Genomic DNA, 17,729 nt, shown 5'->3' with positions numbered 1-17,729 from the left:
TCTCGTTCAGCTTACTCAGAAACTATTGCACCTCTTCAGAAAAAATGCCAAAATCAACCCCCCCCCCGCCTCACTCTACCATGGAGGGTACGCCAGTCAGCGACCAGTCCCCCAACCCCCCACTCCACGCAAGTCATTTCCTCATTATCATCTTTATTTAGCCTTTTAACCCAACGGACAGCTGCAGTTTCCTTACGGCTGTCGGTTCAGTGAGCGATAAACTCGCCTGTGGGTCATAGTCACTCACCGTGCCAGACACAGCTGTTCATTCCTTCAGCCTGGGATGCAACTGGTGCGCAAATCTCATTAAATTCCAAGACATGGAAAGTCACCTATAATACAGTAAAACCTCGGATTGCGAGCATAATTCATTCCGGAAACGTGCTCGTAATCCAAAGCACTGGTATATCAAAGTGAATTTTCACATTAAAACGATTACCCACAATCCTGCGGTGAGACAGAGAGAAGAAACATCTCGTATTGCAAGATCTCGCTCGGTGATGCAGTTAAAATTTCTTAAAAACTTTTGCTCGTCTTGCAAAACACTCACAAACCAAGTTACTCACAATCCAAGGTTTGACTGTATTTATATTTTATAGCACCAAATATTGCTAATGTAAAAATGTTGTTGATAATGGAAATAATCAGAAGTTTCTTTTTATTTTAATTGTCTGTCTAATCTACGTATCTAATTTTGAGAACTCACAAGTGCCGTGAATGGACTGATGGTGAAATAACAAGCAATGGATGCTTCTTTTGTATCTACGTCACCACAGCAGTTATTCAGTTGGGTGACAGATTAAAGTAAAAACTTTTGCTTAACTGAAACTCACAGTTTGAAACTAAAAAAATTATTTTTCATTGGTCAAAAATAGCCACATTCCTCATTAAACAACACGTTGATCTGTGATTGTAATGCTTTGATCTGATCATTCCATGTAGTTTTTTTCCCCTGTTGTTTTGACACTGAAAATCTCACTGTGCCATTTGGTTCCAGCAGTATTTCTGAGTTTTATTTATTTACTTGATATTTGCAGGCCTGCCTCTCATTTACTGAAGGGCTATGCTCATTTCACGCATGCTGAAGACAGACCATCTAACCCTACCTTTTAGTTCAGGCTTCCCAGAGTGCCCCTGGGCGTGGAAGTATTCACAGGATGCGCATCGCAGCTTAAAGGGTTTATGTAAAATTTACTAGAACTGTAAGCAACAGCGGTCAGGTAAAGCAAAAATAATTACAAGGATCAGCAGGCCGAGAAGCCAACACTCATCTTTTACACCCCACCCAAAATTCTTCGTACCTACTGGGTCAGTGGGAGACCACAGGTGGAACCCGTTGACCTGAGTGTCTTGCTGTCATCCAGCAGCAGCTCTCTGAAACCCGCAAATGATACGCAAGGTCTCTGACATCTGTTGCTATGCAGCAGAGGTAAAATTAGCCAGCAAGACGTTTTACCCCCCCTCACCAGCTCAGCAAACTTTACCAGCACCTTCTAGGCCCAGTTGCAAAATTTTACCACCAACACCCTGCAGTTGTCAAATGCGCGGTATTACCATGAATACACCCAAGCAAACCCCCCAGTTGTACCTCAACTGCCTCCTTGAAATCAATATTCCTACAGTCTGCATCCGTTAGAGCAGGTGGTACAGTGACTGCTGGGACCACCTCAGATATCTTTGTCACTACTGTGTGTGTGAATGGCCTTCATGATATAATACCATCACCTGTATCGCTGAGCTAGAAGAGCCATGATTGTGTTTGACTCTCACACATCTGGTGAGATATTCACGTTTTCAGACTCTCACGCAAGAAATCATACATTAAATCTATGTTATTTCATTATAAACCTAAAATTAGCTACATTAAAAGTGTTGGTGTAGTTTGCAAAGCTGTTACAGTGCATACTGTAGGTGTAAATGTGAGTGCAGACTTGTCTCTAATTGAAAATCTCACGCCAGCCAGCTGACCAAAGTCAGCAACGCTGTGAATGTTCATTACAAGCTTAGAGAAAAAGTTTTTCAATGGGAGACTAGCAGCAAAACAAATATCAGTTTTGCAGTTTATTCCTAAAAGTCAGATTCCCCTAACCTGCAGTGAACATCCACTCCGTGGGGAAATGTCTAATGCAGCGCCATAGATAAAGGTAAATATTAAATCTATGACTCATTACCGGTTAGCAGCTTGCTATATTGAAATTTTAATAGCCCACATTGTGAACGACAACTGCAAATATTGTTTAATTTTATTTCATTTTTTAAGCATCGGCTGTTTTCCATATTTTACAGTAAGTATCAAACACTACCTACTGTTTCAATAAGCAATTGTTTGACGTATCTTGGGGGAATTCCTCTATCATCTTAACTGTGATTTAACCTTAATTTAAAACCTAATAAAAGTTGAACACATAGCTCCATTATTAGAAGTAGTAGATGCTTGGCTATATACCGCCATTAAACTGTCACAGAATGGGTTTCTAAGCCATGTATATTTCACCTTAAATACTTTAACATATAATATCCATCCATCCATGTTCTGTAACTGCTTGTCCTATTCAAGGTCACAGGGGTCCAGAGCCTATGTTGGAGGCTATGGATGCTAGGCAGGGAATAACCCAGGATGGGACACCAACCCATCACGGGACACATTCACACACCATTCACACCTATGGGCATTTTGGTAACTCCAGTTAACCTCAGCGTCTTTTTGGACTGTGCGGGGAAACCGGAGTACCCAGACGACGTGGGGAGAACATGCAGACTCCACACATATGGAGTCATGGCAGAGACTTAAACTCTGGTCTCAGAGGTGTGAGGCACCAGTGCTAACCACTGCACCACCATGCCGCCCCCATAGCATACAATAGCATATACTAATTTTAATATAAATGAACACCTTGTCGACGATTGTGATTTTTTTTTTTACTTTAAAATGAAAAATAGTCTTCTTATAGTCCGTTTTCAGTCACGCTTTAACAATAGGCACAGAAAAAAGCCGGTGCTTTATCAAGGGGACAACTATGGGATTAATGAGTCACTCCTTGTACCTCACGATTGATTGGCTGTACTGAATGTTGATCCCAGTGTGGCTTGGCGACAATGGGGAATTTTGTGATAAACTGAACTGAGAAATAACCCAGAAACAAAGGGAGTGGTCTAAAACACAGACAGGAACTAATCAAATCATGCAAATGCACAGCACTAACAGGAAACAAACAACAATGACCGACAAAAGATCAAGCCTATTGCAGGCACTTGTATACATAAGTGACAAGGCTAGATGAGGGGCAGGTGTGGGTCAATTACAAGTGAACATAGACCATCAGACAAACACGAGAGTAAGGACTAGGGGTGTTTCACAATGCCAAAAACGCAAAAGATCATACTTGTGGTCTTGGCAAGACCAGTCTTGCTAACTTGCCTCCCAAGAACGACCTTGGGGCACAATGAGTCATAGCATTAGTCTTGCTTGGCAAGGATGGAGTCAATGTATCCTTGATATTTGGGGCAGGGTAAGCGCAACATCCAGGGATGTTCATCATCCTCCGTACTTCGGTTCTTGAGTATTGGCACCGCTCTTGGGCAATGGAAGATACCGTAAAATGAACACACTAGAACACAAATGCGGTCAAGTACACATATTGAGAAACACCCTTTGGCTGTCCTCTATATACTACACTGATAGCACACATATGTATGCCCGATGTACACAAGTTATGTCTAAACGATGTGATACTCAAGTCGTTTGCTACTTGGCAAGACGTCTAAGCCAGGTAACATGTACTAGGCAAAAAACACCGTGGTAAGATCGCAAACAGGTCGTAGTCGTAGATGTGCAGATCTAAAATTGACCTCGCGTAGATGTCTTATATCAGCCGCCGATTTATTACATTTAATTGTTTCTGTTTATTTTCAGGCACAAATGTGAGAGATTGTAAATATATAAAATGTGTAGATAAATTTTGCATTATAACCAAGTCCTCCTCAAATCCCCCAGTGTTCAGTGGCCTGGTGGAATACTGAGCACATACTGGGTCAGGTGTTCAGGGACACTAAGAACTCAGGCACAGGCACAACATCATATGAAACAGTTCGGGCAAAGTGGATAGGTGCTCAGGCAGCCCGCTGCACGTGCTTGGTTGTGAATCCCAGCTTTATTGTATAATACAGTGTTTCCCAATCCAGTCCTCGGGTAGAGCTGCGAGGGAGCAAAAATGTGGACTGTCTGGAAAGGGGCTAGGAGGGAGCACAAACTTGGACCATCTGTGGGTCCCTTGGGACCAGACTGGGAAACAGTGGTATAAGTGGGATTATAGTGATAATTTGAATGACATCGGCCATATTATGCCTTTTGAAATTGCAAATCACATCAAATTTGCACACGATGTACATAGCCTTAAATGACTGCATAATGTTAATTACATGATAAACAGTATAATAGTTTACTGCGTGTTGAAGAAGTCTTGCAAAGTAACGGCCAACTGTCTATTCAACCACCCCCCTCCCCCCCCCCCCCCCCCCCCCAGCCCATAATATGGTGTCCTTCTCCTTCGATGTGGGCAATGGGCCGGTGGAGCTGAATGTCCAGTCACCCACCCCCCTCAATGATGACCAGTGGCACCGGGTCAGCGCCGAGCGCAATGTGAAGGAGGCTGTGTTGCAGCTGGACCAGCAGTACAGGGAGGTGCGTCTGGCACCGCCTCAGGGACACACCCGCTTGGAGCTCTACAGCCAGCTCTACGTGGGTAAGTCTGCCCCCAGAACTGCGCACACACACGCCACCAGAAGTCATGTGGCTCCGTACTGCCAGCTTTCAGAATAAGAATAAACTTACACCCACTGGGTGTAATCTGTTTTCTCGAACAAGGTCAAGGTCTGGGGCTGAAAGCAGTCTGAAACAAATCGGTGCAGGGATGGAGACTGGTTGATTCACTGAGAAGACTCTTTCAAAACCAACAAGTTTTTCCATAACCATAACGCTTGTTTGAAATCATTGTTGTGTTTAAGGCTTCTAAGAACACTCATGGGAGTTTTACTTAAACAAAAGTGTTCTAAGGGCAGAACGAAAATTGATTGATTCACGAGCATTAGGACCACTGGTGCCCTCAAAGATAGGCAATTGCGCGTTGTGGGCAATGTGAGCAATCGAGAATCAGTAAACATAAAAAATGCTGTACGTGATCCAACGAAGCAAGCACTAATTTTATGGCACTAAGTGTGTGATTTCAGCAGTGAGAGTGGGGGCGCATCAGTCAGATCTTGAAAGATTCATTGACTGCAGGATACTCGTAGGCTCTGAGTAGGCTTGGGAATCTCTGCCAGTGGCTGTCTGGGCCCAGGAGGTCCATAACCCTACAGCATTCCTTGCCTCAAAGTTAGAGCTCTGGAAAATAATTGCTGTCTGCCAGTGGCAGTGCAGAGGTGTGAATCAGTGGAAGTTGAATATTGAAAATCAAGCTTGTTTAAGACTATTATAAGCATTATCAACTGACTACTGCCACAGTAATAAATATCAATTGCAATTACAATTGCAATTAATACAACTGCAATTTATATTAATTGTAATTAGCATTTATTGTGGTTGTAGCTTTATTTATCATTAGGCAAACTCCCTAGATCTGAAATTAAAGGCTGTTTGAACGGGAAAAACAATTGCGTTGTTAGGTTGTGTTCACAGCGAATATTTTATTGGTTCAACAGGGAGATATAAGCACTATAGCATGCAATATGGTGATATTTATGTATGTTCATGCAAAGATAATGAGGATGAGATACAGTATAACAGTAACCACAGCATTTCTGTGTATTATGTGTGATCAATTGTCTGAGTCTGTACTGTTCATTTCATTGGGACTTTGAAGGTATTAACAATTCGTCTAGCTTGTGCAGAAATTATCTAGCTAAAATAATGGTTGTACATTTTCATTTAGGTGAGTCATGTACCAGTTCATTATATTAAATAAATTAATTTAAATCCATCAACAATGGGAAGATTCAGTGAAATCCTCTTTGTAGAAATATCCTTGTTATCTTCTTTGTCTAAAGTATCATTTCTTTGTTTTAAAAGAATGAATATTAAAAAAGTTAAATTCGGTACTGAGTTTAACTGACGTTTAACTGACACGTTTCACATCTAGAGGAAATATCATCCCCTTTCATCATTCATCGTCTTTCAAAACATGTGTACTGTAGAAACAGGCCACATCAAAGCGTATGATAGAAAAGTAATTGGATCACCGTTCCATGAAAATATAATGCAAAATGACCATTTTCTGTTTTTTGTAAAATTTTGTTATTTACACAAAAATGTCTCATCGACGAAGATTCTGAGCTCAAAAAGAACAAAAATGCAATTTAATCTTTTGTCCCCGTACAATATCCCTGGAATGAAACTGCCAGCATTACCAGTAAAACCCAGACCAGTGAGATTTGCCTTTAAATGAAACATTATTGATCCTAATCCCTAGCAAATGTTTTACATCATTAGCGATCACATGGGAAACTCAAGCCTGTGCTCTGTGTAGAATTCTTTGTTAACCCCTTGAGGGGAAACATATTTGCATATACAGTAAGAGATAAAGTCTTTTAGGTCCAGCCCTTCCTCTTCTGTCCTTGATTTTTGTATTTGTTGTGTTTTTTAGCGTCATTTATGTTACCTTATCGCTAGGCTGTTATTTTTGTTTTATTTTATATTCACATTCAAACTGTTAGCACATTTGTCTATTTAGTAGAAATGCTTAGCACGTCCTGATTTCACTGAGTTTGATGTGTCCCTGAGAGAGGAAGGGACGTGTGTTTCACTTTAACCAATCACAGTCATCATCATATGACATCCATCCATCCATTTTCCAAACCGCTTATCCTACTGGGTCGCGGGATCGTATGACATCACTGCATTAATTATAACCAGTGTTTTCTGTTAAACAGCAGGGCTTACATTTTTTGTAAAGTAACTGTTTTATGGTATATGCCTATTGTTAAGGGATATGATAAACACAGACAAAAACATAGGAATGTGCTTACCTGCAAATGCAATGTCAGGGTGAGTCTTTATTTCATGATAATACTAATAATCAGAAGTGGATGGTTCAGGTCCAGAAAGTACAAATCCAGACCAAGATTTTGTTTTTATCAACCAGTTGAGTATAAAGAGTCAGTCACAGAGAACTCAACTGGTTGGTTGAAACAAAATCTTGGTCTGGATTTGTACTTTCTGGACCTGAATTATCACTTATCAACTATCATCCATCCATCCATTTTCCAAACCGCTTATCCTACTGGGTCGCGGGTTATCAACTATCATCTCTGATAATAATAATATTAATAACAAGAAAAGACAAGGACAGAGGCTTAACCTGCTAAGCCACAACAGCTGCTTGTTGGATTTCTGGAAGCCTTGAGTTTGAAAATGAGGTGATGTCATTCGATGAAGACAGTGATTGGTTAAATAAGTAAAATGAATGCCCCTCCCTTGTTGACCCAGGGACACACTGAGCAAAATGATGAAGTCTGAAATGTTTGCACTATAAACAATTTGTCTGAGATTTATACCCATATTTATTGGCTTGCATTTCTGTTATTTCACATACTTTGTTAATGTATTTTTCACAGATTTCTGTTTAACTAGTCTAAACCCAGTCTAGTCTTGTGGGGACCCATAGACAGTCAATGCTTTTACCAAAAGCTGGGAGGGAGCAAAAATGTGGACCATCTGTGGGTCCCTGCGTACCGGATTGGGAAGCACTGAATTAAAACATAGTAATCATGGGACAGACAGTAGCTGTGTCCAAATTCAGGGAATATGCCTTGGTAGATCACGTCCTTTGAAGGGTACAAGTAAAGCGCTGTCGAATGGCATGGTCTGATCATCACCAGCTGTTCCCGCCCTTGAGTCAGGGAATGCCGCTCCTATAGTCTAGCTGGGACACACCCACTTTACCTTTGCGCAGTGAATTATGGGGGGGGGGTTACTTTTAGCAGCATTTCGCATTCACGGGTGCCGAATATCCCCACACTAATGGCAGGCCCTTCACAGCTTTCAACGTCCTGTTTACCGTTAATGAAACACGTCTCCGGCAACATAAACCATCTCCAGAGTTGATTTCGTTTCGTTTAACAGCCAAAGGGATCATTGTCACAGTGGCTACACAATGGAGCCCATTGCACAGACTCTGTGATCAAACTAAACTGAAGTGTAAAATGTTAACGCTGTTCCTAAGAACACTGCTTCTCATACAGTATGCGTCTCCTATCGGGCTTTTACCCTGCATTTTAATTTAACATTAGTTGTTCTTTTCCTCTTCTCATCCATAAATGGAAACTTGAAGCATTTCTTATTATTCCTGCATGTGAGACATTTTTCCCCCGCCTTCCTTGTCATGTTCATTTCTGCATTTTATTTGCACTTTGAAACACTGTAAGGGTGTTTAAAGTCTGTTACAAAGATATATTACTGCTCTCCGCATCATCGTGAAATTGGAGGGCTTCTACAGGTATAATTACAGAACACAGCAGAGGGCTATATTTCAAAACGGGACTCTATTCAAGCTGATGTATAGGCTGAGTGGAAGGAGCTGTGTAATCTCTCTCATCAGTAATATAGGTTATGGTTATTTACCTTATCCTGTATTACTGACCCATCCAGTGCCCCGTTTACAGTTTCCCACCTCTTAATCTGATCCAAGAGCTGTGTTATGGAGTCCAATTACATTCACTTCAGTACAATTATTGCCTTTTTAAATGTATGGCCGCCTTCGGCTGTTAGCATTCGGCTACATTATGATGCTATCTGTTAAGTGTAGCTTAAGCTCTCAGGTACATGTATTAGATCTTTACTACAGGTGCACTATGTTTCTATTACATGTTTCCATATCATTGAGTAATATTTTAGTATCTCAAGGGTATTGCAGTGCTGCACTTTCTCACAGTACTTTCAGATCTCGTGCTGCGTTTTTACTCTCTGTCCTCTGCTTGATGCTCTCTGAAACATCCCCAAGGTGCCGCCGGTGGTCAGCGCGGCTTCCTCGGTTGCATCCGCTCGCTGAAGATGAACGGAGTGACGCTCGACCTGGAAGAGAGGGCCAGGGTCACACCCGGGGTGAAGCCCGGCTGCTCTGGCCACTGCACCAGCTACGGGATCTACTGCCAGAACGGCGGCAAGTGTGTGGAGAAGTACAACGGCTATGCGTGCGACTGCACCTCCACGGCCTATGACGGGCCCTTCTGCACTAAAGGTGGGCAGTGATCCTACGGCTGGCATTCTCAATCGTGATGTCGCACAGTATCGTAGCCGAGCGACTCCTTGAGTGGATGACACTGGTGCCTCACACCTCCACCACTGGGGGGTTCAAATCCCACCTCCAGTCTGCGGGTGTGGAGTTTGCATGTTCTCCCCTCTGTCATATTGATTTCCTCCTGTGGCTTGGACTGTGAAGTGGGGGTACTGGTTTATCGGAGTAACTTGTTGGATTTAAGGTAGTCTTGGCAAAATGTAAGTGAACGAATATGAAGTCCATTTAAACTGTGGTACCTTAAATCTGACAAGTTACCCCGATAAGCCAGTAACCCGCTTCGTAGTACAGGCTACTGGCCTCCACTTTCCTACCAAAGTCCGAAACTGGTTAGCTTAATTAGTTAGCGTTGGTTAGCTTAATTAGTGTCTCTAAATTGAACATAATGTGGAATTGTGGGATGGATCGATAAGTGACTGGATAGATGGATAAAACTTGCTGTATTTGTTTTAAACAGTAGATTTTGAAACACAGCAGTCTGGGCCACTGACACACACCATATATATACATACATATATATATATATATATAAACACGCACACACACACACACAGTAAGACCTCGGAAATTTTCAAGGTTACATTGCAGAACCTGCAGATGAGGACGATTCACAGATGTTTGGTAGTCACAAAAAATACATAAACACACACACAGGCACAGACAACTACCATAACAAATTGATCAGCTTATAATACGCAGATTAACTGTGCAGTCAGACTCTAAAAACAAATTTGTAAGAAGAAAGCATGTTCGATATTGGACATGTTTGAGAGTGAGCTGTATTATCTGGTACAGGGTCATGCTAGCCTAGAGCTAATCCTAGATAGCATGGGGCCAGAGTCAGGGCGCATCCAGCATGGGATGGCAGCCCGTTTCAGAGCTTTAGAAACATTAATGACACAGGTCATCTGGCAGCCCCACGGCCCCAGGTCAATTTTTCATCATTAGCCCAGCTTGGTAGCCTCCTGTTTTACCCCTCTTCGAACACACCGGGAGTAATTACCCTTGTAAATAACTCCTACCTTCTGTCACCCTGTCATGTTGTACAACTCAGTAAGTGACGGTGCTCCCTCACAGTCAGTTTCCCCCCAGAAAAATAAGCCTTTGTTTTGTCTGTGTAACTTGGTCAGCAAACCAAATCAAATGTAACGCCAGGACTAATTAATACTGAAGTTATTTAGCTGTTTGACTGCATAAAAAAAAGGTTTTAATTTTTCATCTGATTTATTTTGCTGGCTATTTCATTTCATTTTAATTTCGTTCCACGTTAGCCTGACTTGGCCTAAGTATATGTACTACTGTCACTTATTCATCAAGAGACAAGGATTAAAGAGCGACTTGCTGTGGACCAACAGAGTCCATTTCTAAGGAGAATTGGAATCCTTGATGTACAACGGTGCTTCTGCTTGGTTTAATTTTAAAAATGATCTCATTTAATTTAGATCTAATGGTCTAATGATCCCATTTTAGGTCCCATACACATACAATGAGCTAAAATGATTTCTTAATGTGCACATTGACACTTAGACCTACAGAAAAACATTGGGGAGTAGGGGGGGTCAAACCTGTTCTCACTCCACTGTTTCCTTGGTTACAGATATTGGTGGTTTCTTCGAGGCAGGAACCCTAATCAAGTATAGTTTGGACTCTGACACCACCGCCTCATCCAAGGACTTGATGGGTCTATCTCAGAATATGGCCACAGAGACCAACTGGACACGAGAGGATCTCTCCTTCAGCTTCAGCACTTCCAGTGCCCCCAGCATACTCGTCTACATCAGCTCCAGGATGCAAGACTACATGGCTGTGGTGCTGCGTCACAATGGTGAGATGGGGCTGATTTTCTCAGCACTTCCTGCCCCATAAATGAAGCCTGTTTATGTTTAAAAGTTTAAATGACAATTGTGGCCCTCCTCTCCACCAAATCCTTACCGGGGAGACAAATTCAGAGTTTTGTAGATAGCTAGTCATGTAGAAGAGAGGCTATAAGCATGGTAGTTTGGTTAGGTCAGGTCAGATCTGGTCAGCGCACGTTAGGGAGCATGCAGTGGTGCAGCACGTTGCTGCACCCACCACACGATGAAACACCTCAACATCCCGACTTGCGACCCCCCAAGCAGACACATGGTTTAGTCCCACCCTCCGGAAATGGCCATCCATCTACCACAGCCCGGTGTTAAACGGGCATCCCCTTGGCCTTGTCCTGCCACTCGGTTCCTCAGCAATGACGATCCTGCAAGCCAGGTCACCTTCAGGGAATCGAACCACATGACCATAGTGCCGTAAATGACGTTCCCTCGCGATGCAGGTATTGTGCCTCATTCGGGACTCCCTGAGCGACTGCTCGTTCGATACATAATAATTTGGTTAACATATCAATAATTCAAAATCCGTACTGCTACATTCTATAGATGCTCCATGATGCTGCCTTATGGAAGGTGTGCTGTGGCAGGAAATAGGTTGGGAAACACTGTTCTATCATTTCTATAGCCCCCTGTTGTATATGAAAAACTGTTATGGGCTGGCACTAGTGGATACTATATAGAAATTTAATCATTTCTTTATTACGTTATCCTTAAAAACGTTATAACCAGACAATGGTTTCAGAGCTGTCATGACAATATAAATTATTCACCAAGAATCACTTGGTGCCTTTTGTAATTCTGTGTTAATTTGCTTTGCAGAGGTTGCAATTGTTATTTTTCCATGTTAATTAGTTTTTTTTTCAGGTTTGCTCACGGATAAAAGACACGTCCATTATCATTCAGAAATGAAGTTACCTTTTTCTGCTTTCCTCAAATTGATATTTTTTTTTACTCCTGAGGATAATAGCTTTTCATTTACATTGGACTTCTCCCATGACATGGAACTTCATGTATTGTGAGCTACCTTGGTAGTCATTGTTGTGAAATAAAAGATGGAAGGATGTATTGCAGATAACGCAGTGAATCAGGGGGTTGCATTTGCAGTCTCGCGCCATTGATTAGCAGCCCCCCTTTCTGTATGGACTTAGGGGAACTGTCATGTCTAAATTTCCCACAAGGCAACCCTCACTGCTTTCAATTCATTATTATGAATTGGTTTGAGTCTCCGCCTGAGTCACATGTTCTCCCCATGTCGTCATGGGGTTTCCTCCGGGTACTCCAGTTTCCCCCCACAGTCCAAAAACATGTTGAGGCTAATTGGAGTTGCTAAATTGCCCATAGGTGTGACTGGTGTGTGAGTGTGCCCTGCGATGGGCTGGCCCCCCATCCTGGGTTGTTCCCTGCCTCGTGCCCATTGTTTCCGGGATAGGCTCCAGACCCCCAGCGACCCAGTAGGATAAGTGGTTTGAACAATGGATGGATGGATGGATGGATTATTATCCTATTAAGGACAATGTGAGTCTGATTGAGGTCAGGCTGGAATGAATACATGAATACAAGGGGGGAGCCAGGAACAGTATTGAGAACCACTGCCATAAGGTGAATATGTGCCCTGTGCTGGACTGGGATCCAGGGTGAGAACACCCTGCTTTGGACAGGTGGTAATGGAGAAACAGAGTACCAGATATATTTTGAAAAGTAAATACTACAGAAACAAATATGGATGATAGGGAAGAAAAACTACTGATGGCATAATTAACCAACATTAGATGTTGCAATTATTTGACAATTATGTGTAACGGAGAACTTTTGGACCAAAAAAAAATAATCAGTCTGCAAAGCAAACACGCCTTAGGTAACATTTGCTAATAAATTAATGCTTTTACAAGATTCCCCATCACTCTACTAAACTTCTGAGGATTTTAAAAGAATATGCTATCTGAATGTATCTCAATCACAGTGGAGATTCTGCGCTCAAGTTACCTGGGTGTCCACTGACATTCTGCCCCCTCCAATCCCTACCCGACAGGGACTCTTGAGATCCGTTACGACTTGGGCAGCCTGAGGGAGCCGTTCACCATCGATGTGGACCAGCGCAACCTAGCCAATGGGCAGCCCCACACCGTCAACATCTCGAGGGTGGGGAGAAGCATCCAGCTGCAGGTAAGCGGTTGGGCGCCCTACAGTGGCAGGAGGCCGCTCTGTGGGACTGCCGGTCCATCTTCAAACATCAAAGCCTCAGTGCTGGAGGAGAGCTTGTCCATCATTCCTTTCTGTTTTTTTTTCACCTTGCCGGGTATATAGATGTTTGCATTTCTTCTGTATTAGACTGCTGGCATTCTTAGCCCGGGTTCTATGGAACCAGTATCAGAATATACAGCATTCACTGATGCAGACTTCAAAGCATTCATGTAAGTGGCTCTGACTAAGGGCGTCTTCCAAATTCCATAAAGATAAATGTGAATGTTCTGTATGTGTTCCTCCTTACCTAGAGAGCCCTCCCTGTCTCATGCTTTTCCTTCTGCTTCTTGGGTCTTTGCTCCTTCATTCCGATGGCTTCCACATACGCCTACTGCTTGCTCCACTTTGCAAAGCTAAGGCCTTGTGTCTTATATACGTAACTCATTGGGTTAGGAATCTGTGTCTGGTTCATAGGTTCATATTTTGTTTCTGACAGAGTATTCATGGCTCTTGAAAAAAGGCCCTTAACCCAAACTGCTTGGGGTGCTGATGCCGGCTCACCCTGCTGTCTGATTCCAAGCCTTTCGTATCTGTACCTCACTTTGGACAAAAGTGTCTGATAAATAGATCTATATAATAGCCTGGGTGAAGCTGAGCTTTTATGCCGAGGGTCCTGCCCACCTGTCTGAACATCCCTTCTCCTGCATGTCCTTTTGATCCTGCTTTGATCCCGCCCCCCCCCCTACATGAAAGCATCCATAGTCTGGCCATGTGCTCGGGGGCACTCTGGCAGCACAATGATTTAAAACCGTGACGGCAATCTTTTGAGGACCCTCTGTAGGTAACATAACCCCCCCCCCCCAGCCCATTTCCACACCAGCGTGACGCTTGCTGTGTGCATTCTGAATCCATGCCCCCACACCTGAATTAAACTCTTAGCTACCCCCCCCTCCCCCCCTACGCAAAACTCATTTCATGGTGCTGAAATACACAGCATTACAAAGAAGCAGAGGCAGACTGAATGAAGGTGAAAGGACACTCTTTTTGGAAAAGGCTTTTACAGCATTTGTTCTGGACATGTCTCTAGACCATACTTGCTTTGTTTATTACTTGTTAATTATTACTGTGTATGCAGCCTCTGGCTGACAATGCTCTTCTATGGGCCTTCTCTTGATGCTTCTGTCCAGCACTCATTTCGGCATTTCCTCACTTCATTGCTGTGCTGGACTGATTAATTTCCACGAGGGTGTCATGCACGGTGTATACCCAAACGGAGGCTGGGGGTGCAGTTAAGGGCTTTTATTGGTGAGGTGGCCAATTTCTCTCCCTGGATGAAGGTAAGCAAGCTGAAAGCCCTTTAATCGCCTCACATTATTCTCCAGACCTGGCTTGTATTGTTCCTCGGAGATGGAGCAGTGGAATCAAATTCACTCCTTCACTCAGGAGAGTGCTTTTTGGTTGGGGGGGCAGATGGGGTGAATCAGGTTGTAGGGTGGAGGCTGGGTGCAGCTCCTGGTGATGTACCCAAGTCGATTCAAAGGGGAGCCATTAAATTGAGCAGACTGGACTGATTAGTAGTAGATGGAACCGACAAATGTGATGAAATCACAAGGTAGTGGGTAGCCGGGTTGTGAGAAGGCCTGGAGGAAGATTCTTACACAGCCGTGCTTAGAAATGTAGTAGGAAATTGCTGCTTGAAACTTTGGTGAAATGAGTAACGTGTCTTGAATTTTTCAGCGCATTAATGTTGCCAGGATATGAAAGAGTCGTCGTGTTGTCCTGTTACATTCTGGTATGGTGAAACTCCAGCTTCGCCAAAATCCCATCCGTGATTGATCAGATTAAGTAAATCTTTATTTATGAGTTTTAAAAAAATGTTACTCTCGATTGCCATCCTTTTGCCATGGATTTTTACCACCTGATTTATGATTCCTGTAAAATAGGGCTTTGCAGATGACTGTATGAAGTCCCATTTTCTCCGTTTTTTTATGTTTAACATTTAAATTGTTTTATTGCATTGTAGGAATGCGATACAGCCACAAGGTGGCACCAAAGTACCATGTATGTGGAAACATTAACCTTTCAGGGTTACGCAATTTTTGTGCTATAGACCTGTGAGTGATGGATAGCCATTACTTCTTTCTGTCAGTCAGTTTCATTCCAATCCACTCATCTATTTCTGTATGGGGCAGCCTTACAAACAGATTCTTTTTATTTTTACTTGTAATGCTATTATTAGTTATTTCTTCCATTGAATGTCCATTTTATATAATATACACTCAGTGACCACTTTATTAGGTACCCCTAGTAAAGTATCTGTTACTACCCACTAACTACTTCGAGGGTTTTTGCACTGTTTATTGAGAGGAGCTTTTGTGTACACCACTATTATAATAAACTCTGCATGCGGCCTTTCCTCTTTGTTTATTCTCTCTCACACTGTTCTATGAAAATCCCGGGAGGGCAAATCTCTCTAAGATGCTGGATCCACCACGTCAGGCCCCAATAAACACACCACACTCAAAATCGCTTGGATCACACATCTTAGCCACTATAATGCTTAGCTAAACTGTAACGGAGCCTCTATCTTCGTGCCCTTTGTATTCATATGCAGCCAAACGGTAGCTGTTTGGAGGAGCAGGCTGTTTGTGTTAACAAGCAGGGGTACCGATTAAACTAGCCACAGAGTGTGTATATGATGTTATGTTTCTGCTACAAGGTCAGGTGACGGTCTTCTGGTGCGATGCTCCACTCTGATGACACTGTGGTATCACCATCATCTTGTGCCGCATCCAGATAAGATCTGGATCCAGGTCCAGATAAAGCCTTCAGCTGTGACCAGTTCCGTTCTGACCAGATGGGAAGCAGACTAAGATACAGTGTGTCCCCACATGTGTGGAGGTCGGAGATGATGTGGAACTCTTCCTCACAGGTGGACCATTACCCTCCAGTCAGCTACCGCCTCCCTGACGCGTCAGACACGCAGTTTAACCTCGCCAAGACTCTCTTCCTTGGCAAAGTTTTCGGTGAGTGCGCCTTATTTATTTATTTAAGATGTTGACAACAGCTGTCACGGTGGATAATTGCATTAGCTAGCGGATACTGATTAAAACAAATCATGGTGTGCTGTGTAAAAAGATGAATATTTAGTAGGGGTAATTTCTGCTTCCTTGATGGGAAAATTGTGTTGTTCGTTTTATTGGCTGGTTATTGTTGCAAAGAATCTGCAGTGCGGAGCTGAAACATGCCGTGTTGCTGACATCTGTTTAGCTGTTATGAGCACAAATGAGCAGGAGGGGGTGTAGTGATTAAAGAACTGGATTTCTTTATCCAGAATCATTTAACAATCTACTGCCAGCCTACACATCTGTAACCAATTATATTCATTGTAAAATGAGTTTTATAATGCTGTGTATTTCAGAGAAAGGAGAGCCTGAGATCAATGATGTAGCACTACACATTGCTCAGATAACTTGCACAATATATCCAGAGTCCTGGTTAAAAAACTCACACCAATCCACCCTCTAATCTCCATTGTCTGTGGGTCTGTTGGTGTTCATGAAGAGCCAGGTCTTCACACTCACAACATGGAGAGTAATTAGTGCTATGTTGTGATTGCGTCAACAACAAGATGGCAGTGCATAGTCCTGTAAGGAATTGTCAGTGATCCTTGTAAGGACTGAGTGTCCTTGTATTTAGTTTTGTATCGATCGAGTGTCAGAGGTCCACCAGCAGCTCACCTCCGTGCTTTATTGCATTACTTTGATCTGATTTTGTCCAGATGATTCCTGCGTGGCTAGCAGTTCAGAAACGATTTTCTCAGGGTTAACATTATAACACCAGTCTCTGAACAGTGGAACAACTGGACTAATCTGAGCTGAGCACACTTGGATGTACCAAAGTGTGGTTTTGTTTTCAATCAACACTCATCATCTGCTGTGCATGTGAATGAGAGATGGTATCTTTATTTTGCAATGAAAGAGGTTTCACCTATCATAAATGTTGCCTGTTAGCAATAAAATAGGTAAAACTAATACAGAGCGCTACATAGATGATTAAAGAACACAACCTACATCTGCCACATGGCCTGAGGGATTCCCAGCAGGGGTGCTGTCAATGGGAGGAAATTCCCAGTGGTTCAGGGGGCAGTGGGTGCTGGGACATGCCGACTGTCTATGGCAGTGTTTCCCAATCCGGTTCATGGGGACTCACAGACGGTTCACGTTTTTGCTCCTTCTTGGCTCGCTGCCAGACAGTCCACATGTTTTGCTAGGGAGGGAGGAGGGAGCAAAGACATGGACTGTCTGTGGGTACCCGAGGACCGGATAGGGAATCGCTGGTCTAGGGTGTTGGGCTTTTTTCAGAAGGGACAATTTCCCACCTTGCACCTTTCTTT

General features: G+C 43.0%; 1 protein-coding gene across 1 annotated transcript in view; it reads left to right on the top strand.

The window, feature by feature from the left end:
* cntnap2a (contactin associated protein 2a) overlaps positions 1-17,729 on the top strand; it is a 322,047-nt gene that overhangs the window by 285,862 nt on the left and 18,456 nt on the right. The window contains exons 17-21 of the mRNA XM_048977149.1: positions 4,524-4,742; positions 8,994-9,230; positions 10,885-11,112; positions 13,182-13,315; positions 16,266-16,359. Of these exons, the coding sequence (XP_048833106.1) occupies positions 4,524-4,742; positions 8,994-9,230; positions 10,885-11,112; positions 13,182-13,315; positions 16,266-16,359 (912 nt within the window). The remainder of the gene's footprint in view (positions 1-4,523; positions 4,743-8,993; positions 9,231-10,884; positions 11,113-13,181; positions 13,316-16,265; positions 16,360-17,729) is intronic.

Source organism: Brienomyrus brachyistius, chromosome 15, assembly GCF_023856365.1.
Source record: "Brienomyrus brachyistius isolate T26 chromosome 15, BBRACH_0.4, whole genome shotgun sequence".
NCBI classification, from domain to species: Eukaryota; Metazoa; Chordata; class Actinopteri; order Osteoglossiformes; family Mormyridae; genus Brienomyrus; species Brienomyrus brachyistius.
The sequence above is the reverse complement of the archived record's forward strand: the minus strand, read 5'-3'. Positions and strand labels throughout refer to the sequence as shown.